The following is a 20,492-nucleotide window of genomic DNA, read 5'->3' as shown; positions in this document are numbered from 1 at the left end:
GTTACCTAATGGTCCCGCAGGGTGATGCAAGTTTCCCGAAGCAGGTAGCGTTGTTGTTTCCCGCGGCAGTGTTGCATGCATATGCTTCGACGAACCGTTCGATTCTATCATCTGATTCACTGATTGTCGTTTGTTTTGATTGTATGTATGGTTTTGTTTGCGTATCGTGTTTGTTGTAGGAGTATCAAAAAAGCACATGTTTTTTGTATGATTGATTGTTGGCAGGAATTGGCAGTATGTAATTGCATTGAATGATGAACGAATGAAATCGAATCAAAACGGAACCAGAAAGAAACATAGAAAGAAAAGTTTAAGTAAATCAAATCGATACATGATTGATCACTTATTAGTTAATTATTGGAAGAGAGAAGAAAAAAGTGATGCGCTATTTTTTCGGTAAATGAAAGTTTTGAAAGGAGCTTCGCATAAGAGACTCAGTTTTATAGTTTACAAAAACGGCAACATTCTCTGGTTAGTCAGGTACTAAAATATTAGAAGGCTTTGCTTAGAAATTTCATTTGGCCGAAAAGTATTCCGCACAAAACTGGGCCTCTTACTACGGCTATATTACTCTCTAAACAAAATCTACCATTTCGCACAATACATAGTTCTTCACTTACATTGTATCGATGAGTTAAGCTGATTGGGCACTCCTCCAGGGCGCGAGTTCCGCAGGTAGACACAGATGGTCATGCCCACGATGCACCCGCACACAACCAGACTACTCACACCAATCAGGATGATCCACGTCAGATCGACTCCGAAGATTGTCCTGATGTACTCGTTCGGTGCCGGACACAGTGAACCCACGGCTTCGTCCGATCCGTCCGCACAGTGGTTTACTCCGTCGCACAACAGATCCTGGTGTATGCAGAACTCCGGCTGACTACACCGAAAGTCGGCGCAGTTGATTTCTGAAAGAGAGAAATACCAATTTAAATTATAGACTCTAGAAACTGAGAATTGTACTGAACTTACTGGAATCTTTGACGGAGGTGATAACCATTTTGAAACCATTTGTTTCCGTGCCCCAGTTATCGGTCACGTACTTGAAGGTGAGAAAGTTCGTCTTGGTGAACAGGGCACCCACTGATTGTTTTGTGTCCTTACAAGTTAAATCCGCCTGTCAGATGGGATGAGAAACAAAAACAAATGGAAAAGTTTATATTTGAATATTTGCTTAAATACTGCTTTTGGAAAATAGTTTTTTCGGGACATAAGTATTGATTGGTGTTTTCATCATTGTTTTTCTGCCATTGTGCTGTAGAATACTTCTTCAATTCAACAGTTTAGATGTTAGAGGAACACATTCCAATTCTTATTCCAATCAAACACAAAATAGATACATATTCAATTTAGTTATCATTCTTTCTAATCACTCGCATATGTTTTATTTATATATATAATTTGATTGATTTTTTGGTTGCGAAATAGAGGCTTCTCATAACAACTATCTAATTATACGATGCACGGGTCAGAGTTTGGTATGATTCGAACCCGGAATCTTTCCCCAAAGCAGACCCAAAACTTTGCTGACATAAAATTTTTAATGACATGAATTTTTTAATAGCATAATGCTACCAATACTCACTCCACTATGCCCCTTGCACCAAACACGACTCACCAGCGCCAGCGCCAGCGATCACTTGCTTGAATAACTGACTCTAACAACCATCAGCCGAAGACGATGTCTTCGGTACGTAAGTTATTTTCAACGTTTGCCACCCCCGCTCCGTCATTCTAGGTATCTGACTTTCGCAGCGTTGTAACATGATGAAAAATTAATCGCATTTGCTTTATTGATAGAAAACTTGGTGCCTGGCATATTACAGTCAACTAGGTACGCCCCTGCTCAGTGTGCTTTTCGCATTCCGCTGACAAACTCGGCGAAAGTAATTATCAGCTTTGCGACGTTCTTGCTATCATGACCGTTTTATGTAAAGTTAAGATTTCCGTTTAATAAGTTGTGATTTCCCGCTCATTCAGTGAATTCTAGTAGCTGTGTTGAAAACGGGTGAAATGGTGGTTATGTTCGTTCGTTTTAAAATTTTAAATGTTCATTCCTGCTCGGTACATCGGTGGCGAAAGCTGGTAGAAATCACTTATCATATAACATGTAACCACAATGAAGCAAACCATTCTCGGAAAAAAAATTCGATCATAAATTCATGAAAAAAAGATTTCATGAACTGAACGATTTACGAAACCCGTGACCAAGTTCCTAAAATTATGAATAATAAACAGTGTATTCATGAAATTATTTGTATTTTCAAAAATACTAGTTCGCGCCGAATACATACATTGCGTTATATTTGAAGATTATACTGTGGTTGATTCCCTGGACATGCCTAGTTTTGTTATCATCCTCGTTCATAACATGGGAATACATAGCTGACAGTTAAACGATGTTCATCATTGCTGGAGCTTATTCGCGATTTTTGTGATTTCTCATCACGTTACCGTGATAATTTATTCATGAGTTTACTAGCGGATTTTTCAGTCAGTGTAGCGTGATTGATGTTCCTGATTGCAGGATCTTAGTCGGGATTTTCTTAATTTATATTCACGTTATCGTTATATTTTAGTCATGTGTAGAGTAATTCATGTTCATGATTTCAGGATCGATTTTTGATATTTTTGTCACGATTAGTGCGATTTATGTTGTTGATTTTAGGATCTTAGTCACGATTTTCGTAATTTATTTGCACGTTATCTTGGTATTTTATTATAGAGCTCACTATTGAATTTGACGCGTGGAGTAATGTGATTCATGTTCGTGATATTCGTAATTTCTCTTCATCGCGATCTGTTACTTGTTGGCTATTATCGATTTTTTACTGGCGTAACGTGACAATATGAACAGGGACAAAAAAGGGTGACTGATTTGCGGTATCTTGTTAGGTGAACTAGATCACGAACACTTTTTATGTCCTGACATCACATTGACCCTTATCAAATGAATAACTAGGTCCTAAAAGTGTTCTTACATCTGCTGTTCGTGCCTCTTACTTACTCTTACAGTTGGACATATATGACATTTCATGGAACAAAAATGATTCTACGAAAAATACTCTAAATTTTGAGAAATAGTTCTCGGTCATGTTGCATGAAATTGAAAATGATTAGGAATATCTTCTAAATATCACAAGCACGCAATACAGATCGTAAGTCATGTACGAATCGTGAACTATTTCACGTGCACGAATTAGTCATGACTGTTATACTAGGAATCATGATCCAGTTCACGAATACATGAATAATATTTGTTGATTTTTCGAACTATTTCTCGAGCATGGATATTGTATCGTGACTAATATATTAGGAATTATGAATTAGTTCACAACGATTGAATGGATTCACGAATAAAATTCCGAGTTTCGTGTAATAGTTCACGGGAAGGTATCCAGACCGTTTTGATTTTGTGAACTAATGTTTCTTAATCTATTAACAACATCATGAGTCAACCTTTCGTTTTATGAATATCGTTAATAAAGTTGTGTATTAGTTCACATACAGAAAATCTATTTGGTAATGACATGGTGGAAACCGTGACTAAAGTTCACAAAACAAAAACAAATATTTCCACTAATGAAAGTGTTACACGGGCGTTACTGAAGGATAATTGAACATAAGTATAAAACTCGTGATTTTTGGGTCCGTTTTCGTAACGTAAGAACGTGGTAAAGTGCAATGATTTACGAAATATTTTTTCCGTGTTGATACTGGAATAGAATGGGGTGATATAGGTATGGTGGTACAATAGGTATAGGGCATTATCACATGGTAGAGAACATCGTTGACGATTATCATTTCGGCTGTTTACCGTGGATCAGCTGTATTAGTTACGGCGTCATTTATGTTTTCGCGTGTTTTTCTGTGAAAACGCGATGTCTTTCTTCCTAAGTACAGTACATTTAATCAATATAAAAAAATGTCAAATGAGTTTTTTCTTATGTAAAAATTGATGCTGAACTCGAGTTTTGTAATGGTTTTTCGATATTTTTGTTTTAAAAAAATGCGAACATCCAAATGAAACATACACTAGAGGACACGATTAGTCAGCCACTATACTGCCGTTCTATGCATAATTGTCCCATATATATAGGGAATCCCATAGAACATGGGACAAATATGCTTATAACGGCAGTATAGGTCACTACTATAATTTTAATAAGAATTATTTTGACAAGAAAATTGTGCGTAATTTCATTCGAAAAACGAAAATTCAAGGTTCCGTTCAGAACATTACGTGCTCGTGTGAAAGGAAAGTTCTCGTCATGAATAAAAGCGCGTCGGATATTTCGCTTGAGTTAACAATATAATAGTTTAAGGTCCGAAGCGCAAACGTGATCGTCGCACAGCTAAGCAACCATGTGAGCCGGAATGCACAACTTCAATTCCACACTCTGGCGACGACGAGGACATCGAAGAAGTCATTCGCAAGCACAAAGCCAGACGCAGCTGCTGAAAAAAAACATGTTTTTTCAACATTTCCTTCCGCGGTTTCATGAGCTTTCATATCATTTGCCACTTCCTCATTTTCTTACCTGAATGACGTCAATTTATTGCATTTTTAAATAATCTGCAGTGTTCATACTCTTCAAATAAAAATTTTCTAGGCGTTTACCCCCAGATTTTAAAAGCATTGTACCTTCGTTTTATTGGATTTAGCTTGAAAAATATTTTCCAAAACGTTGCCAGGTTTATAACATTTCCAACCTTGTCAACATCAGTGCAACAATACCATCGCACGAGCTCGCCAAAAACTGACTTATTTGACCTCACTCTACTCTACATATGCCATTGAGGCCCTTGACCTTCTGTTTCGAAAGACTTCGCAGCCGGTAAGCGTTAAGCTTCCGGGCGTACTAACTGGTGTTAAACCAGGTTTACCTTTAAACCGGATTAAAATGTTAGGTAAGCATCAGTAACCGGTTCAAAGGAGTAGTTAGAGAGAGAGAGAGGAGTTTAACACTCTTTTAAGCTAAAATTATTCGATGAGTAGAGAATTTAAACTGATGCTTACTCATTATTTTTGCAAGTGTGTCACTTGATCAACACTCTGATAATCTGTCATTGTCATTGATAACTTCGTCTCATCAGAATTCGACAGTAACTTAGAGCAGGATTGGCGCTAGATTCAAAAACGGAAACACAACTTGTGTTCCTGGGTAAACAACTACTCATGATGTCCTACAAGAAAAGAAGTTCTAATCAAGCTGGTGAGAACAGTGAAAGCGAAACATGGTTCGTATTCCGGTTCTAAGTTATTGTTGCATATAAGACGAAGTCGCCACGCAATTCAATAACTAATTATTTTAGGTTATTAACCCATCCAAACTATTCCTCTGTGACTGCAGCACTGTCCAAATGAGAAGTGTAAAACTGAGCAATGGTGTGTCTTTTTGGAAATTGCCTGAAGATTTGAAAAAATACATAAATATTCAGCCGTGACAGATATACAAATCGCCAGGAAAAGATGGAATCTTCTTTGTGCTACTGCAAAAGGGGTTTGATATTCTAAAATTTGTCTTGAAAAAGATTATGTTTACTAATCTTGCTACCGGATATATCCGTAAGGCATGGCGAGAAATAACGGTTAAATTTATTCCCAAAGGTGGGTATTTGAGCTATGAAGCGGCCAAGAGCTTTAGGCCAATCAGTCTAAGCTCTTTTCTGTTATGCTTTTGACAATGTGCTCTTTCAGACTTCCAGTCATGGAGTATTTGCATGGATTTTTGGTTGGATAAATGCAATGCTTAGTAACCGGAATCCTTGCCCGTCACTGAGACAGACAGGGATAACGATGTTCAGTATTTGCGGTTGTCATCAGTGTGGAGGTGGAGAGTTCTGTCACCTTTACTGTGGAACTTGGTTGTTGACGGATTGTTGAGGAAGCTCAATGAGCTTGGATTTCCAACCTACGGCTTTGCTGACGATTACCGTATAGTAATTACTGGACTTTGCATCGGAACAATCTTTGACTTAATGCAACAAGCATTAAGAGCTGTCGAATAGGAGTAATTAAATCAAGTTAAATATTCGGGGTTCGTTCCTTGCAATTCTATCGTTTCAAGATATTTTCAGTAAAAAAAAATCGTTCTAAAATTTGTTTTACGATACCGTCATACAACGCCACATTTGAATAATATTTTCCTGAATTTTCACTGCAAAATGTTGAAAACTGGGCGAGTGAGAGTGAATCTTCAGCAGGCAGACTAATCGTTTTGAAATTTCCATAGTCCTTTTTCACATCATTGTTCAGGTAACTACAAAGCGCTTTTACCAATTTATTATTATTTTTATTATTTTTACAATAACATGTTACCCGATTTTTTCTCTAGGCTTTAGTGAAAAGCCTAAGGGCGCGTACTCTTGGGTGATGGATAAGAGTAGCAGATCTAACGAGTGCAACAAACAAACAAACAATCTCTTATATATGGAACATCTTTCTCAAACATACTGTTCAGCCACTAGTTAATGCTCAACTAGCCCAACATAATAAATTGAAACGCGTAGTTTTTGAAGAAATCCAATCCACGCCAACCACATCACCAAACACCTAAAAGTAGTTTAGATGCATGGACTATCTATTTGCAGCTAATATATTTTAATTTACTCAATAGTATAGAATATCTGTATATTCCCCACTTTATAAATAAATTTACTCTGCCATAACATTATCCGTACATAGTAAATATTATCCATATTTGTGTTCTACCTCTAACTATCTTTGCTTGACTTACTTTTCCTTTCATTACTATATCTTAAATCCGATTTATACTAACACTCACTAACACAATAATTTGCATATTCTCTCTTATACACTCATAATCTCTCCAATTCTAAACGTGCAAACGCTCGTAGCTTTCGCGAGAACACAAACTTGGTTACTAAAGCGACTATGCAATTGCAATCATCCACACATACTTACGCCCGAGATCTCGCCAACATTGAAACACCCCGGTAATTTAGTAAAAGTTTTAGCACTTATAAATTTACAACCGTTGTTTTGAGCATTAATCCATCGCTCGCACGGTCATGAATCGGTCTCTTCCGGAATTACTTACCCTCGATCCTAGCAGCCTAGCCTCATGCCTTCAGTTGGACCACTAAAAAAAGGACGCTCATATACACTAGACAACACGTTCCATGGTGACATGACCGGGCACCGCTAACATACGAACGCTCTAATCCTTCGCGGTGATACACGCAATCGCCAAGTCCCTACTCCCGAATATATCTGAACCGGACAATGAATATCACATTCAGAATCACGGCCCCCTGCGGCCTTAAGCAGTATTTTAGAGGTGATATTACCCGTCTCGTCTGCAATTGTAGTGAGTGATTCTGGCGGGGATATACGAGAATTCGAGAATTTAGTTGTACAGCTCCAATAGGATGACTCTCGAAAAAAATAACATGTTACCCGATGTTTTTAACGAAACTTGAAATTTTGTGCTGAGAACAATTCAAAAATCGAAAAAAAAAACTCCATTTCTATATCCTGGGAATGATGTAAAGATAAATTATGCAAAATTTCAAAACGATTGGTCCAGTTGATTTTGAGTAATGATGTTCAATTGTGGCATTATTATATGGTAATTGAATGAGTATATACGCACTCTATGAATCGCCACAAAATTTAAAAAAATGTGTACCCACCCGTTAAATATAATTTGAACTCTTGAATATCATTGTAATTAGAGTTAATTGGGCGATATACTATAGCCTTTCTTGTAACTGGAAGCACATTTTTAGGGTTTTCAGTTTCTATTGTCTTCGTTTTGGGATATTTTCACTAAAAACTTTTATCCCAAAACGACGACAATATAATTTAGTTCTGTTTTCACTAAAAACAGAATTAACACATTTGGCCTGCGCGAAACCAAACCGAACTGAGCGCCAAAATTTTTGCTTGGTATTTTTCAAACCCAAACTCATTTTTCGATAACTTACAATTATCATACAAAGTTAATGAACACTTTTTTGCTTTTATTTGCTACTTAAATTACCAAAAATAAATAGATGTGGGCGTTTTAGTTCAACATTAAAAACGATAGCGTTTTTAGAGCATGCAACTCAAAATGGCGCTTGGTCCTCTAGGTTAACACAGGCCATTTATGCAATGATTTTTTAAATCGTTTGTCCAATAATTTGAAATTACTGTTTTGTCGTTAGACATAAATGAGAATTAGAAAGAATTATCCATACACTTGCGCAACCGCGTATAAGATTCGCGTATCCCCTATATTTGAGCGATTATTTTGAGGTCCGACAGAAGTAGTCGATGAAATCCGATACCATTTGACTGAATGCGATGAACATAAATAGTTTTAAACAACATTTCAAATGGGTTGGATTACAACAAGAATGTGGCTAGAAGTCAGCATTTTCGATACGTACAAACCATGTAGTTGTGATCTACTTTTACTTCTTTTAAACGAACCGAGTAAATAAATCAAATCTTTCATACACGTAGCCAAAGAGCTCCACTCTTTGGCTAGTGGCTAGGACACGTATGCAAGTTTCAAGATGTTTCCCAAAACTGGAAACAACGCGGTGTTTCCACATTTGAGAACAATCAGCTCCAGTGTTTGCTGGTGTATCCTTCCCAACTAGCTGACCGTCACAAAGTGCCGTTTTCAATACATACATGCGGTTGCGGTGTTCAAAGACTGTGCGCAGTGCATCCGAAGGGTAAATCAGCCTGCTCGAGCAATACTCACATTTCAATAATCGAGGTCCGAGAATGACTTCATTCATAGAAGCGTAGTGTTTTGGGAGCCCAAATCTGTCGTCCCGGTCTAGAGATGTGCAAGCTGACTTATTCAAATTGTTAATGCCATACTATCGAAAATCCATCATTTTATCTATTGAAATCTGTTCTACGAAATATTTCTGTGATATATCGGAAAATTATCGTCAAATGGCTGAATTATTAGCGTTCAAAACCTGACCCTTTTTCATTACATATGTATTTTGTTGAATTTGCAAAGTGTACCCTCATAACGAAAACGGAAACGTAGTTCTGCGTTAAAAACCATCGTTTAACTCAAAATCTGTAACCATAAACATCAATTTCGAATATCTTGCATACATTTATCGGGATTAAAGCAGTCGTACACCATGATTATAATATAAAAACAATAAGTAGAACAACATAATCTTACACATTTCCCCGTCCCAGCAGGCATATTCCTAACTGCACTTGTTCCGGATTCCGCCAACTCGATACACTCTTGCACAGTATGCCACCGAGCAACAGCATAGAATTGGTTGGTTTACGAGGGAGGGTTATATGATTTCGAAAAGAATCCAACCAACCACTAGCGACCACACCCGATTCTGACTCGGGGTACCAACATCCAACGTGGTTGGAAGTTTATCTCATCATCATCATCGTCGTCGTCGTCGTCGTACTAGCGTTCTTTCCTCTTCCTGCCTGTTGAAAAGTTTGGGTGAAAGCAGCAAGATGAGCAACGAGAGTGAGAGAGGAAGAGGCTACAAGTACAAATAATAGCATTGGTACTTCGGATCGGATTATAGAAGGAATACGTTGTCCGAGGTCTAATCGAAGCTCTTCGAAAGAACAGTATCAGGGATATGCTTGGTGCTCTCGGATTGAAGCAAGGAAAATATTCAAATTTCTAACTGCTTGGGAGGATAATCGTGCTGTGTCTTACAAGGATGCAGCAACTTTTGTTTACTTTTCTCATCGTTTCCAGTTTGTGTATTGTTTGTGATAAATCTAATGCTACTTGGAGAAGTTCAGGCTGGCATCACCCCACAATTGAAGCGTCGAGGCGTTCGCCTGTTGCCAACATGAAACATTCAAGAATCCTATGATTTTGATTCAAAGTTCGACCCACAAACACTCGCACAGCTTCGATGGAAAATCGGAAGCTGCAATTTCGAAGAAGATTACGTGTAATCAGGATGAAATTGTGTGATATCCCTCTACTGACCGTAGAGCCTAATGTGTAGGGTTGAAGATAAACATGGGAGTGGAATGACTATTTGGAATTGAGGAATTTAGAAGATCATTAGTTTTCCTCCCCTAACTCATTTTGTTTACTTACGCTTCGTCTGACATAGTTTGAATTTTGGAACTTATCCGGTAGATGCTGCTACGGAAACGGTTGGGCACACAGTGAAACCAGGCGTTAACGAGGTAAACTTGGATGACTTACTAGTACCAACTTCCAGGTTTGTTAATGCAATTGACCTATTCCGGAAACAAATTTACTGTTGAATGACGGTGGCTACTAATGGAAATGCTAGCACAAACTAAGGAATTCAATACAAATATGTGGTAAGTGGTAGATTGTGTGATGAGGAAGAAAATATTTCCCATTAATGAAAGTGTGCAGGCCGGTCACCTGCTCATTGTTTCCTTGAATTTCTTTACCAGAATGACATTGAACCACATGAGTGCCTCAGTTTTCGTCGATACCAATACACATCCCTTTCCAGTAGTTCCAAACTTCCTATCCAAGAAACAAGATAGGATAATGAGCCTATTTGCGCCTTGTTTCTATTACCGCCGTACCTATTAAAGGCCGTCGATTAGAGCAGTGTTGGCCATCTTTGTTTAACGCATTGGCTCAAATGGTAAGGCGATAATCGGGGCAATCGATTCGAGTTTTCGTTAAGTTTAAACACGAGAATTGTGTCAAATTGAGTTTCAAGACATATTTCCAACTGAAACAGACTACTTTCATGTTTTAACTGTCTTGTAGGAAGGTTATTTTATGATTATTATTTATATAGAAAAAATATATCTTTTCGTACAAGTTTTATATGCAACTTTAAAATAGATTTGATCGATCTTGCCTGTGTCCATATTATAAGTTTTATGTCGTGGAAAGAACTCCTTAATATTGACATGCGTGGATGAGCTTCGGAGATTAACGAGTAATTCATGCCCCATCGCGTTCAAGGCCATGTTTCGGTTGTTTGCCTCATCACTCATTTATTTGGTGCGGCGCAGTCATTCGTCTATGTCCAGTTCAAATTCAACTTCTGACTTCAATCTGTCCACATAAAACAAATGCTCTTTAAGTCTATCACTTGACCCCGCACAAAGCAGAAGCAAAAAATTGCTACGCTATTAGGGACCAGTGAAGCAAGCCAGCGCTTTGTTCTATATTCAGTGCACAAATAATATTGTATCGTTGCCCCCGGCTGCGCAGTGAAATGAGTCAGGAAACAAAAGTACCCGTGCTACGGGATAACACGATTACGATCGAGTTTAACAAAATTCGTGTTAAACCCACAGTCCTGAAGGTGGAACAACTAGTTAAAGTTAAAATGGAGATTAGCCTCACGGAAGTTACGTACATGCAGCAACACCATGTCAAAAAGTGTGTTTTGATTATCTTTAGAAGTTTAGCACAAGAAGAAAACTTCATGCGACCCGAGGTCGAAGTTAATAACACCAGAATCAAGATCCCCATGTACATGGAAAACGAAATGGTAGACGTTTGTATTCATGATTTGGCACCGCGCACTAAGGAAGATTACATCAAACGAATTATGTCGTAATACGGAGATATGAATGAAATACGGAGATTTTTTTGCATCGGTATTACCAACGACGTTCGTATTGTGAGGATGCGAGTTGCCAAACCAATACCATCTTACTTGACCATCGAATGCAATCACCGAAGGATGGCGTAATCTAATCACATATCCCGGGCAGACCCAAACATGTTAATTCTGCAACCAGAAAGCCCACTACCGAAAAACATGCGCCAAAGCAATTAGTCCATCCGACACTTGCAGTTAAACCAAAAACAGCGACCCAATTAACCAATAATGAAGAGACAATGTTCACCACAACCGCTCCTAAACCACCAACTAGCATTATCAATAAAGAAGCAAATACCGCTGAAGACGGATTTACAACAGCGACCCGTAATAACGAGAAACGAACCTCTGACCGTGAACAGCAAGAAAGCAGTACCGATGAGCAGTCGTGAACGATAATGCGAGAGAAGGCAGACTGATTGATCCCCATGCTACGATGGATAAGGCAACTAACGCTTCACCGCCAAGGATCTTAACACGCAGCAGCAAACTGCGTGAACAAGATCTGGCAGACAGACATTTTTACTTATTGTAAAAACATAAAAGATGCATGGCCCAGTTGTGCTAACGTATTGAACCATGTCAAATAAACATTTTAAAAAAATAAGTGATCTTTGTTATAAGGTTTTTTTACACATTTTTTGGACGATTTTCACAATTCGTCGCTGTTGTGCTATCTTATGACAAGCGCCATTTAGCACATTTCGAGAAAAACGATTTTTAAAGTTTGAGATTGAATATCTTGAAACTTATAAATGGTAAAAACAATTCATAGAATACAATTAATGCTTCCATCTATTCTGTATTAAACTCTCAAATATTACGAAGTTCGGTTGACTATGTTGCGAGTTTTCACTATAAATGTAAACAAAAGTCGCACTCACATGTGTGTCGTAGGCGTGTATTGATGACAAAATTTGTACGGCGTGTCATAATTGTGCATGGAAAATTTTCCATAGAGAAAAATCATCAATTATTAACTTTTATTAATATCTTCGGTTTTATTCGGCCTAAAAACAATCGGTGAGATGCATTTTAAACGAAATTGAGCAAGCAATTTAGAAAAAATAGTAATTTTTAATTGCAGTGTTGCCAAACATGAAATATTGCCAATTTAAAAGTAAAATTGCATATTTCTGTTATGCAATACATGTATTTTTATTTTGAAAATTATTATGACATTGTGTTCTTCAGACATTTTTACATATAAAAACATCTAAAAATTCTACATTACTTAGGCGAATCCCAAGATACAGTGATTTAAAGCAAAAACCTGACAATTTCTCATCACTTTTTTCGCTATATCTCAGTCACCAAGCAAAATTTCAAAATTTTGAAAACGCCATTTTGTAGAGAATTTTCAGATTAGTAATGTGGCATATCTAACTCAGTTTACCCCAAAATGGCGTTTGTCATAAGATAGCACAACAGCGACGAGTTTTCTTACACGGTTTTCGCAATTAACACGGTTTCTTGCACAACTATTGTGAGTCCTTTGAATGCAAAGAGCTTAAAAGATTTTTGGAAAAGTGGAAAAGACAGATCTAGAAGATTCCTTCTGGCCCGCGCTTCAACAATATGGTTATTTTCGGAACAGTGTTAACGAGTAGACGCCAAATGTGTATGTCTGAGACCATTTTTACAATCAAGATGGCGACTTCCTGTATCGTGGAATTCTCTAAAATCGAATTAATAGGGGGAGGGGGGAATTTTGGAACGGGCTTCTCGGGTAGACGCCAAATATCGATGTTTGAAGCCATTTTGATAGCCGAGATGGCTTCAGTGGAATTCTTTAAACCCAACCAATGTGAGTATTTTTGGAACGGGTTTGACGAGTAGATGCCAAACATCGTTGTCAAACATCGTTGAAAACTAAGATGCCGACTTTCGGTTCAGTGGAATTCTCTAAAATCCAGTTAATATGGGTATTTTTGGAACAGTAGTAATGAGTAGACGCCATATATCGATGATTTTGGGAACCAGGACTTCGGTTTACTAAAATTTTCTATAACCACAACAATATTAATTTTTTTGGAATAGTGTTGATGAATAGATATCGGCAGGCTTGTTATTTGCTCACATAATGTGCACAAAGAGCGAAATACACCGTTGAAAAATAGAGCAGCACAAAAACACTGCGATGTGCCGAATATCCGCACAAAGAGAAACTTGAAAACGAAAAAGAGGAGAATCTGTACACCAAGAGTTGCACAATTTCGCACAGAGTTATCTTGAAGAGCCACTTTTTTGTGCCTCCCCTCTCTGGCAAACAGGGAGGAAGGCGAATCAAATTTCTCTGAGGTGCATGCCATCCCTGGATATCGGATGTCAATTCCGGAAGTCATGTTTTAATCCAAGATGGTGACTTCTAGTTTAGTGGATATCTCATTACCTCAATACAGTGAAGACCCGTTTTATCATACCCTTGATGAATTTTAGGCTAACAAAACGGGACATTGACAAAATCGGGACATATTTTTTCCTTCTTTTTAATAAACCGAGGCTGTTAAAATATTCTTCTTTAGTCCCTAGACATAGCCTCACAACCTTCTCTGACGATTTAGTAAAAAAAAAAATACTTTTGTCTATTTTTCATCTCTGATAAGAAAAATATGCTCAAGAAAGAATTTACTTTAATTTGACTTGATTTGATTACTAGCGCTCATCAAACGGATTTTCTTATGAGGCTGACAAAATCTGGGGCTGATAAAATGAATCCCCGATATTGTCAGCTGTTTGATCCGATTTTGTCAGCCTCATATGAAAATCTGTTTGATGGGCCCATGCAGATGAATCAACTCAAATTGGAGTAAATCCATACATGAGTACATTATACTTATCTTATAAATACAAAATATACAAAAATAAAAAAAAAATCTTTTTGTTTTAAACTGGAAGACCTCCTCAAGGGATATTTACACCAAATAATCAGAACCAGCTTGGATGTTAAAATGACGTCTGATCTCTGGTAACCGCAAATTTGTCAATCAAGTTCCAAAACGCTCCATGTTATCTGAGTTATACAGAATATCGCTAAGCCGCTAGTCGCCATTTTGTATTTCAAAATGGTCTCAACCATTGATCTCTATAATTCACTTATTAGGCCCGATCTGAAAATATGCATACTAATTGGGTTACAGAAAATTCCATTAGACCGAAAGTTGCCTTCTTGGTTTTTAAAAACGGCCTGAGACATCGATATCTAGAGTCTACTCGTTAAACCCGTTCCAAAAGTACCCATATTGATTGTGTTTTAGAGAATTTCGCTAAGCCGGAATTTGCCATCTTAGTTTTCAAAATGGCGTCAGACATAGACATTTGACGGCTACTCGTTAATACTGTTCCGAAAATAACCATATTGTTGAAGTGCGGACTAAAAGAAAACTTCAAGATCCCACTTTTCCAAAAATCTTCTAAGTTCATTGAATTCGAAAGGAATTAGAATAAAAGTAGAAACCGTATTACATGTGCATGACCCGTTCAAAAATAACTTGTTCAAAAATCGTCTAAGTATTTTGTCTTCAAAAGGACTTAAAAGATTTTTGATGAAACCCCGAAATCATTACTTTTCCTACATTTCTTTGCTTCCAATTTCGCGTTAAATTGATTTTTTGTACGGTTTTCGAAATTAGAGGAGTTTTTTGAACGGTTTTTTTAATTAACATGGGGTTTTCCACGTTTTTTTTTACATATATGTACGTAAATCCGTATCCGTGCGTACGTATCTCCCGTGTAAAAAACTTTAGTGTACTAAAAAGAGCTTGAAACATTTACTAAAAGGTTGCAAACCTTAAGGTGCCCTGGGATAATATATCCGTAAATTTGTTACGAATAGTTTTCGCACAGACAGCTTTTGTAAAATATACGAATTTTTCGTAGATATGATTGATCATTCGTAGTTCTACGAAAATGTTTTTATTTTCATTACGAGTTTTTCGTAAAAATCACGAAACGACTTTCTTAGGCTTATTGCGAATCTGTTGTATCAATAAAACAAATTGTTTGATAAAATCCATAAAAGTCTTTATAATATTTTCGAGCATCTTTCGTAATATGAACGATTTTTTTCCGAAGAAACCCCAAAATAATTATGCACAAAAAATTAATATCGCATAATTTGTGCTTTAAAATATTTAGTGTACATTGCACTAAATTAATCGTTGAAAACGAAACTATTTTTCGCGATTGAAACGAAAATTTTCGTGATTGTAAATATTTAGTGTACATTGTATGAAATTCATCGTGGAAAACGAAACCATTTTTCGTGATTGAAACGTTATTTCGATGGTCGCACGATTTCATTTTTGTTCACCGAAATTTTTTTCATCCGATCATTAAGGATCAATGCTTGACATCATCGATTTTTTTTTATATTAAGGAGATCGATCTGGCAACATTGATTTTAGTTCGAAGTGTTCAGCATTATTGATTACTTGAATGATTGTGATATTTTTTGTTCCTGACATTTACGGAATATCAATTATCAAAAAGTAGTTCGTGCAATGAACACTAAATATTTAAAATTACGATTATTTGCGTTCATCAAGTCACCACGTATTTAGAACACGAAATGAACGAAACCATGTATTTACAACGCACAAAAATGCTTGAAAAAATGAATGGATTCGTGAATTGTACAATAATTTTCGTTCCATTTACGAATTTAGTTTATCAATGTGTTCGTCTTATGCCCAATTTAAACCACAAGAAAGAACAATTTAAGCTGGAAAAAATGAATTCCTCAAAATCGTGTTTTGAACCACTGTGTATCACTCGAAGATTTTTCCCACACAATGTTACCGATGATTCAAAAGACACTTTAGGCTTCAACGTTATGCGATCATCACTTAAGGACGAACGAACGAAGCTCTGAAAATCGAAAACGAAAAAAAAAAAATTCTACACGGTATAGATTCTTACAAAAACGAATCAGCAGGACTGCAACACTATTTTACACAAGCTGATTAATTTTCATGAAGATCTAACACACGGTGTGGAAAAACTGCTTTTTTCGTTATAGATTTTTGTACCATTGTTCATTCCTCCTTACAAAGTTTCTTTTTAATCGCATGCGTCATACTCACAGTTACAGAGTATCATAGTTAACCTTCCGGCAGTCGCGCTAGTGCACTGAGTGCACGCTGCTCTGAAAATCTAGCGAAATCGTCTTAGGGCACCAGCGGCTGCTCGTTCAGTGGGCCTTAACCCATTCATGCCCATGTTGTTTGTGGACAACAACGTTTTTAAACAGATATAACTTTTGATTGAGGCGAGATTTGTTCACAAAAACAAGTAAGCCTCATTAATGTGATTATTGACTTTAATTTGAGTATTAACAGTTACAAGGATCAGCTCTAGAACTGAAGTTATTGCAATTAGTCTTATTGGATTCCCAGGGAGCAGTGCTGCCAGAGACAGTTTACGTTGGCGACGGAAAATGATTTTTTCATATATCTTCGTTATGATGCAATATTATTGAAAACTGATAAAACTTATCAATTTAGACGGTCGTTGGCTACGTTTTCCACGTAATTGGACTATTGTAATTATTCTAGGAGAATTGCATTGAGCATTAGAAGGTAAAAATTGACCAGCTTCTACCACTGCCATGGAAGCACCTATCTTTATGAAAATAGGCTTTTCGTGTTTCTTGACCCCACCGTTTTCAAGGAAAAATAGTTTTGAAATCCTACATGCACTAGAAAAAAGTTGGACATGAAAGGGTTAAGCGCGACTTCCGTAGGGTTAAGGACAAATGACACAAAAGACCCAAATTCTTCAACACATAACAGCTGGGTCTAACAATTGAATTCCGATACGACTGGTAACAACATCTTGGACCACATGTCACCTCGCACCGTCAGATGCATTTCATATATTTAGATGCTTTGTCCCGCGTGGATGACTCTCGAGAGCCAGAAAGTCGTAATTTGAAAAGCTCATCTATCTATCGATGCTGCACTGCTGGTATCAGCGCCTATAGGCCGAGTTAATAAAGCAATGCAATTGCAGCGCCCGTCGTAAATGAATAGGGCGAGTCGGTGTGTGATTGAGCAGCTGGTGGATACAATGGCAACATTTGTTTACCAACTCATTTTACTTCCGAGATATTGTCTTGCCTTGTGGCATAAAATGTGGTGTTCTTCAGTGTATAACGAGAAGCACATCCTGAGTGTCCTGGGCACAGGATGAAATTCATTATGAATCAGTGCGGGATGCATTTAGCATTTTATGCAATTTGTGCATAGAATTAAATGTGTGCAAGACAGTCATTCCCTCGACTTTGCAGCCAGGTTCGGAATGGTTCTTGTTACGGATTTGATATAATTATTAGCAATATTACAATTGTCTAGGATAGGTGTGGATGTTATAAGGACTGATATACCGATTGTGGCTCACCTTATGTGTACCGACAGCATGTGCTCCATCATATACATATAAATGATCATTACAGTCTAATTGTAGCATATCGAAACGTAACATAAATCTCTGCAGTATCGAATGTGTTTGAAATGTAATAACACAGTTTAGGTTTCTCTCGTTCTTAGATGAGAGGGTAGCACCATCTATTTTCCTATACAATTGTTGTAGAAAGTGATTTTTACAGATTGAATCCATGTGATCTGAAATGAGAGAGAGAGAGAGAAGAAAACGTATCAGTAAATTAGCCCTTGTATCGAGTGGGAAAAGGGTAAAAAATGGACCTTTTGAAATATGAACTCGGTGGCCAAAAGTCAGCACTGGACCATTACTCTCAGACAGGTTTGTGGCCATGCAGGCAATAGAGAAAAAAAACAAGGAATTGTGTACGTGTACTGGTATCCAATTAAACCGAGCTCTTTGTGAGCTCCATTTTATCATCCCGTTTCGATTGCAGGAAGTAGAACACTAGGTAGCAGCATCAATCGATGTGATCCAGCTAGCAACGCATGGAAGTAGTATAAGCGGATATACCGTAACTAATCACGACTAGCTGGTGGATTTCTGGAACATCTCTAAACTTGTTAAATGAAACGTCAAGAAAAATTAGTAGGATTTTTTCTTGGTTTTGAAATTCTTTTCAATATAAAAATTCTGGTAACAATTTTTCTATTGCGATTAGAGCTATGTTCACCTGTTAATACATGTTAAGATATGTCTAAAGAACAACATTTGATGATATGTGGGCATGTAGGGCCTATTGAATCAGAGTGTAAGTGATCTTACTATGGAAACATAGCAAAAACACGATTTTTGATTGGAGACACCTCTAAATCATGTCCAAATTAAGTCATTTTTGGCGAAACTTCTTCAATTCAGATGTAGAACAAAAATCTGGGCTGACCCATGTATCTTTCAAAACATTTTTAAAATGTGGAGAGGTCTAAGAACCAGTCACAAAGAACGGGACAAAATGCTACGTCTATTCAAAGTCGTATCGGGTGACTTTCGCCATGTCTACCAACAATTTACTCTTCGAATAGAATATCTCTAAACAAGCACGCGTCAAAATTGTTAATAAGGTGAACAAAGATAGCCTATGAAACGTGGGAATTATGATGTTACCGCAACCAATCGACTAAGAAAGCATCACACATATAAGCACAAAAGTAGTTTTGGTTTTGACGCATGATTGGACCTTCCTATGTAAAGACTTGGTTTTTCGACAAGAACTGCCTGTTCATTTTTTCGTTGCGAAGATCATGAATTGCTCTAAATCAAAGATGTCAAAGGAGACATAGCTTCGATATTTTCCACACAATCCATTGGAGACGTCTCTTTATCGTCCATGTGGCTGCGGTGAGTAAAAATCCAACCAATGATTTTTTTTATTAACGGCATTTTACAACGAAAGGGTGCATTGGTCGACAACCAACTAATGGAGGCTAAAAACTTTGTCTCTGATTTTTCGTAGAAGTTGGTATCTTTCGTCTTATTGCAAACTTTGAGTGAATGCTAACCAGTGTAGCAATAAGGCCCTGATGCGTCTGGCGATAGGACCCACTGATATTGTGACTAAAGAAGACTTCACGGCAATCTCACAAACCGAATGTAGTGTTCTGGTGGCTTTGTGGTATTGCAACGATTATGCGGAAACATCCAATGAAGTAGTAGTGCCGCAAGAGACCCTCTGTGGCAAGTGCGGGGGAGGGGGGGGGGGGTAATCAAGGAGATGATTCGTGCAGTGGAAATGATGAGACATTTCATGAGCTCTCGACATGTCCTGCGTACAAAAAGCTCGAGGAAAAACTAAAGCATCTTCTTAGGGGATCCTCCAAGAGATTAACGGTACCGACCATTCCAAACTCTTATACTTTCTTGGGTCAGGGCCAGGAAGAGTGTAACTCTAACGATTAACATCTTTTACTGTGCTTAGAAGCTATGGGAAGAGGAAAAATGTTTACTCACTGGAGATGCTCTGTCGAGATTCGGGGAAGTGCTTCAACCAGGTCGAAGTAAACAGTTCCTCGTCTTGAAAATTTGGGATCAAACAAAGAGTTCACAGCGCTTCCAAGGATATGAAGTTTCAATTTATTTTGAACGACAAAAAGTATTATGTATGGACTACTCGTGTACAAAGTTCGAAAGGGGCTGAGCTGAGCCAAGAAACAGAACGCAATGCCTAATAAATCTGTGTCTAGCGAGCGTTTTGCGGTGGTGGCAAAATGATTCAGGTCGTCATCACATTTGGGACCGTTAGCGGACAAATATAGAAAAGCAAACTCCTCCAAATTCTGCTTTTTAGGTCTCGCGAAGGCCCTACTCTGTTATGGCCAGATTGAACCTCTTAGACTAGCACGGAACCAATAATGTCGTTTGCCTTTCTCCTATAGAAATGCTAGGCAATCACTCTGAAAATCGATTGTTTAACAGAGACCCGGAGGGCTGAGTCTTTTATACCATTCGACTCAGTTCGTCGA

The 20,492-nt window shown here is 37.6% G+C and overlaps 2 protein-coding genes across 4 annotated transcripts in view; one reads left to right on the top strand and one right to left on the bottom strand.

The window, feature by feature from the left end:
- The window catches only part of LOC131689305 (uncharacterized), a 237,287-nt gene that overhangs the window by 17,223 nt on the left and 199,572 nt on the right, over nucleotides 1–20,492 (bottom strand). For 2 of the 3 annotated variants that reach the window (XM_058974298.1, XM_058974296.1), the window contains exons 3-6: nucleotides 17,992–18,215; nucleotides 979–1,123; nucleotides 621–914; nucleotides 6–119 (exon numbers count right to left, since the gene is read on the bottom strand). In XM_058974298.1, coding sequence (XP_058830281.1) covers nucleotides 6–119; nucleotides 621–914; nucleotides 979–1,123; nucleotides 17,992–18,215 — 777 coding nt within the window. Of the gene's footprint in view, nucleotides 1–5; nucleotides 120–197; nucleotides 343–620; nucleotides 915–978; nucleotides 1,124–17,991; nucleotides 18,216–20,492 lie in introns of those variants that run through there. The other variant, XM_058974299.1, reaches the window with a different exon arrangement.
- Nucleotides 1–20,492, top strand: part of LOC131689303 (thioredoxin domain-containing protein 15) — a 229,001-nt gene that overhangs the window by 31,825 nt on the left and 176,684 nt on the right. The gene's annotated exons all lie outside the window — the stretch shown is intronic.

This window comes from Topomyia yanbarensis, chromosome 3, assembly GCF_030247195.1.
Source record: "Topomyia yanbarensis strain Yona2022 chromosome 3, ASM3024719v1, whole genome shotgun sequence".
NCBI classification, from domain to species: Eukaryota; Metazoa; Arthropoda; class Insecta; order Diptera; family Culicidae; genus Topomyia; species Topomyia yanbarensis.
The sequence above is the reverse complement of the archived record's forward strand: the minus strand, read 5'-3'. Positions and strand labels throughout refer to the sequence as shown.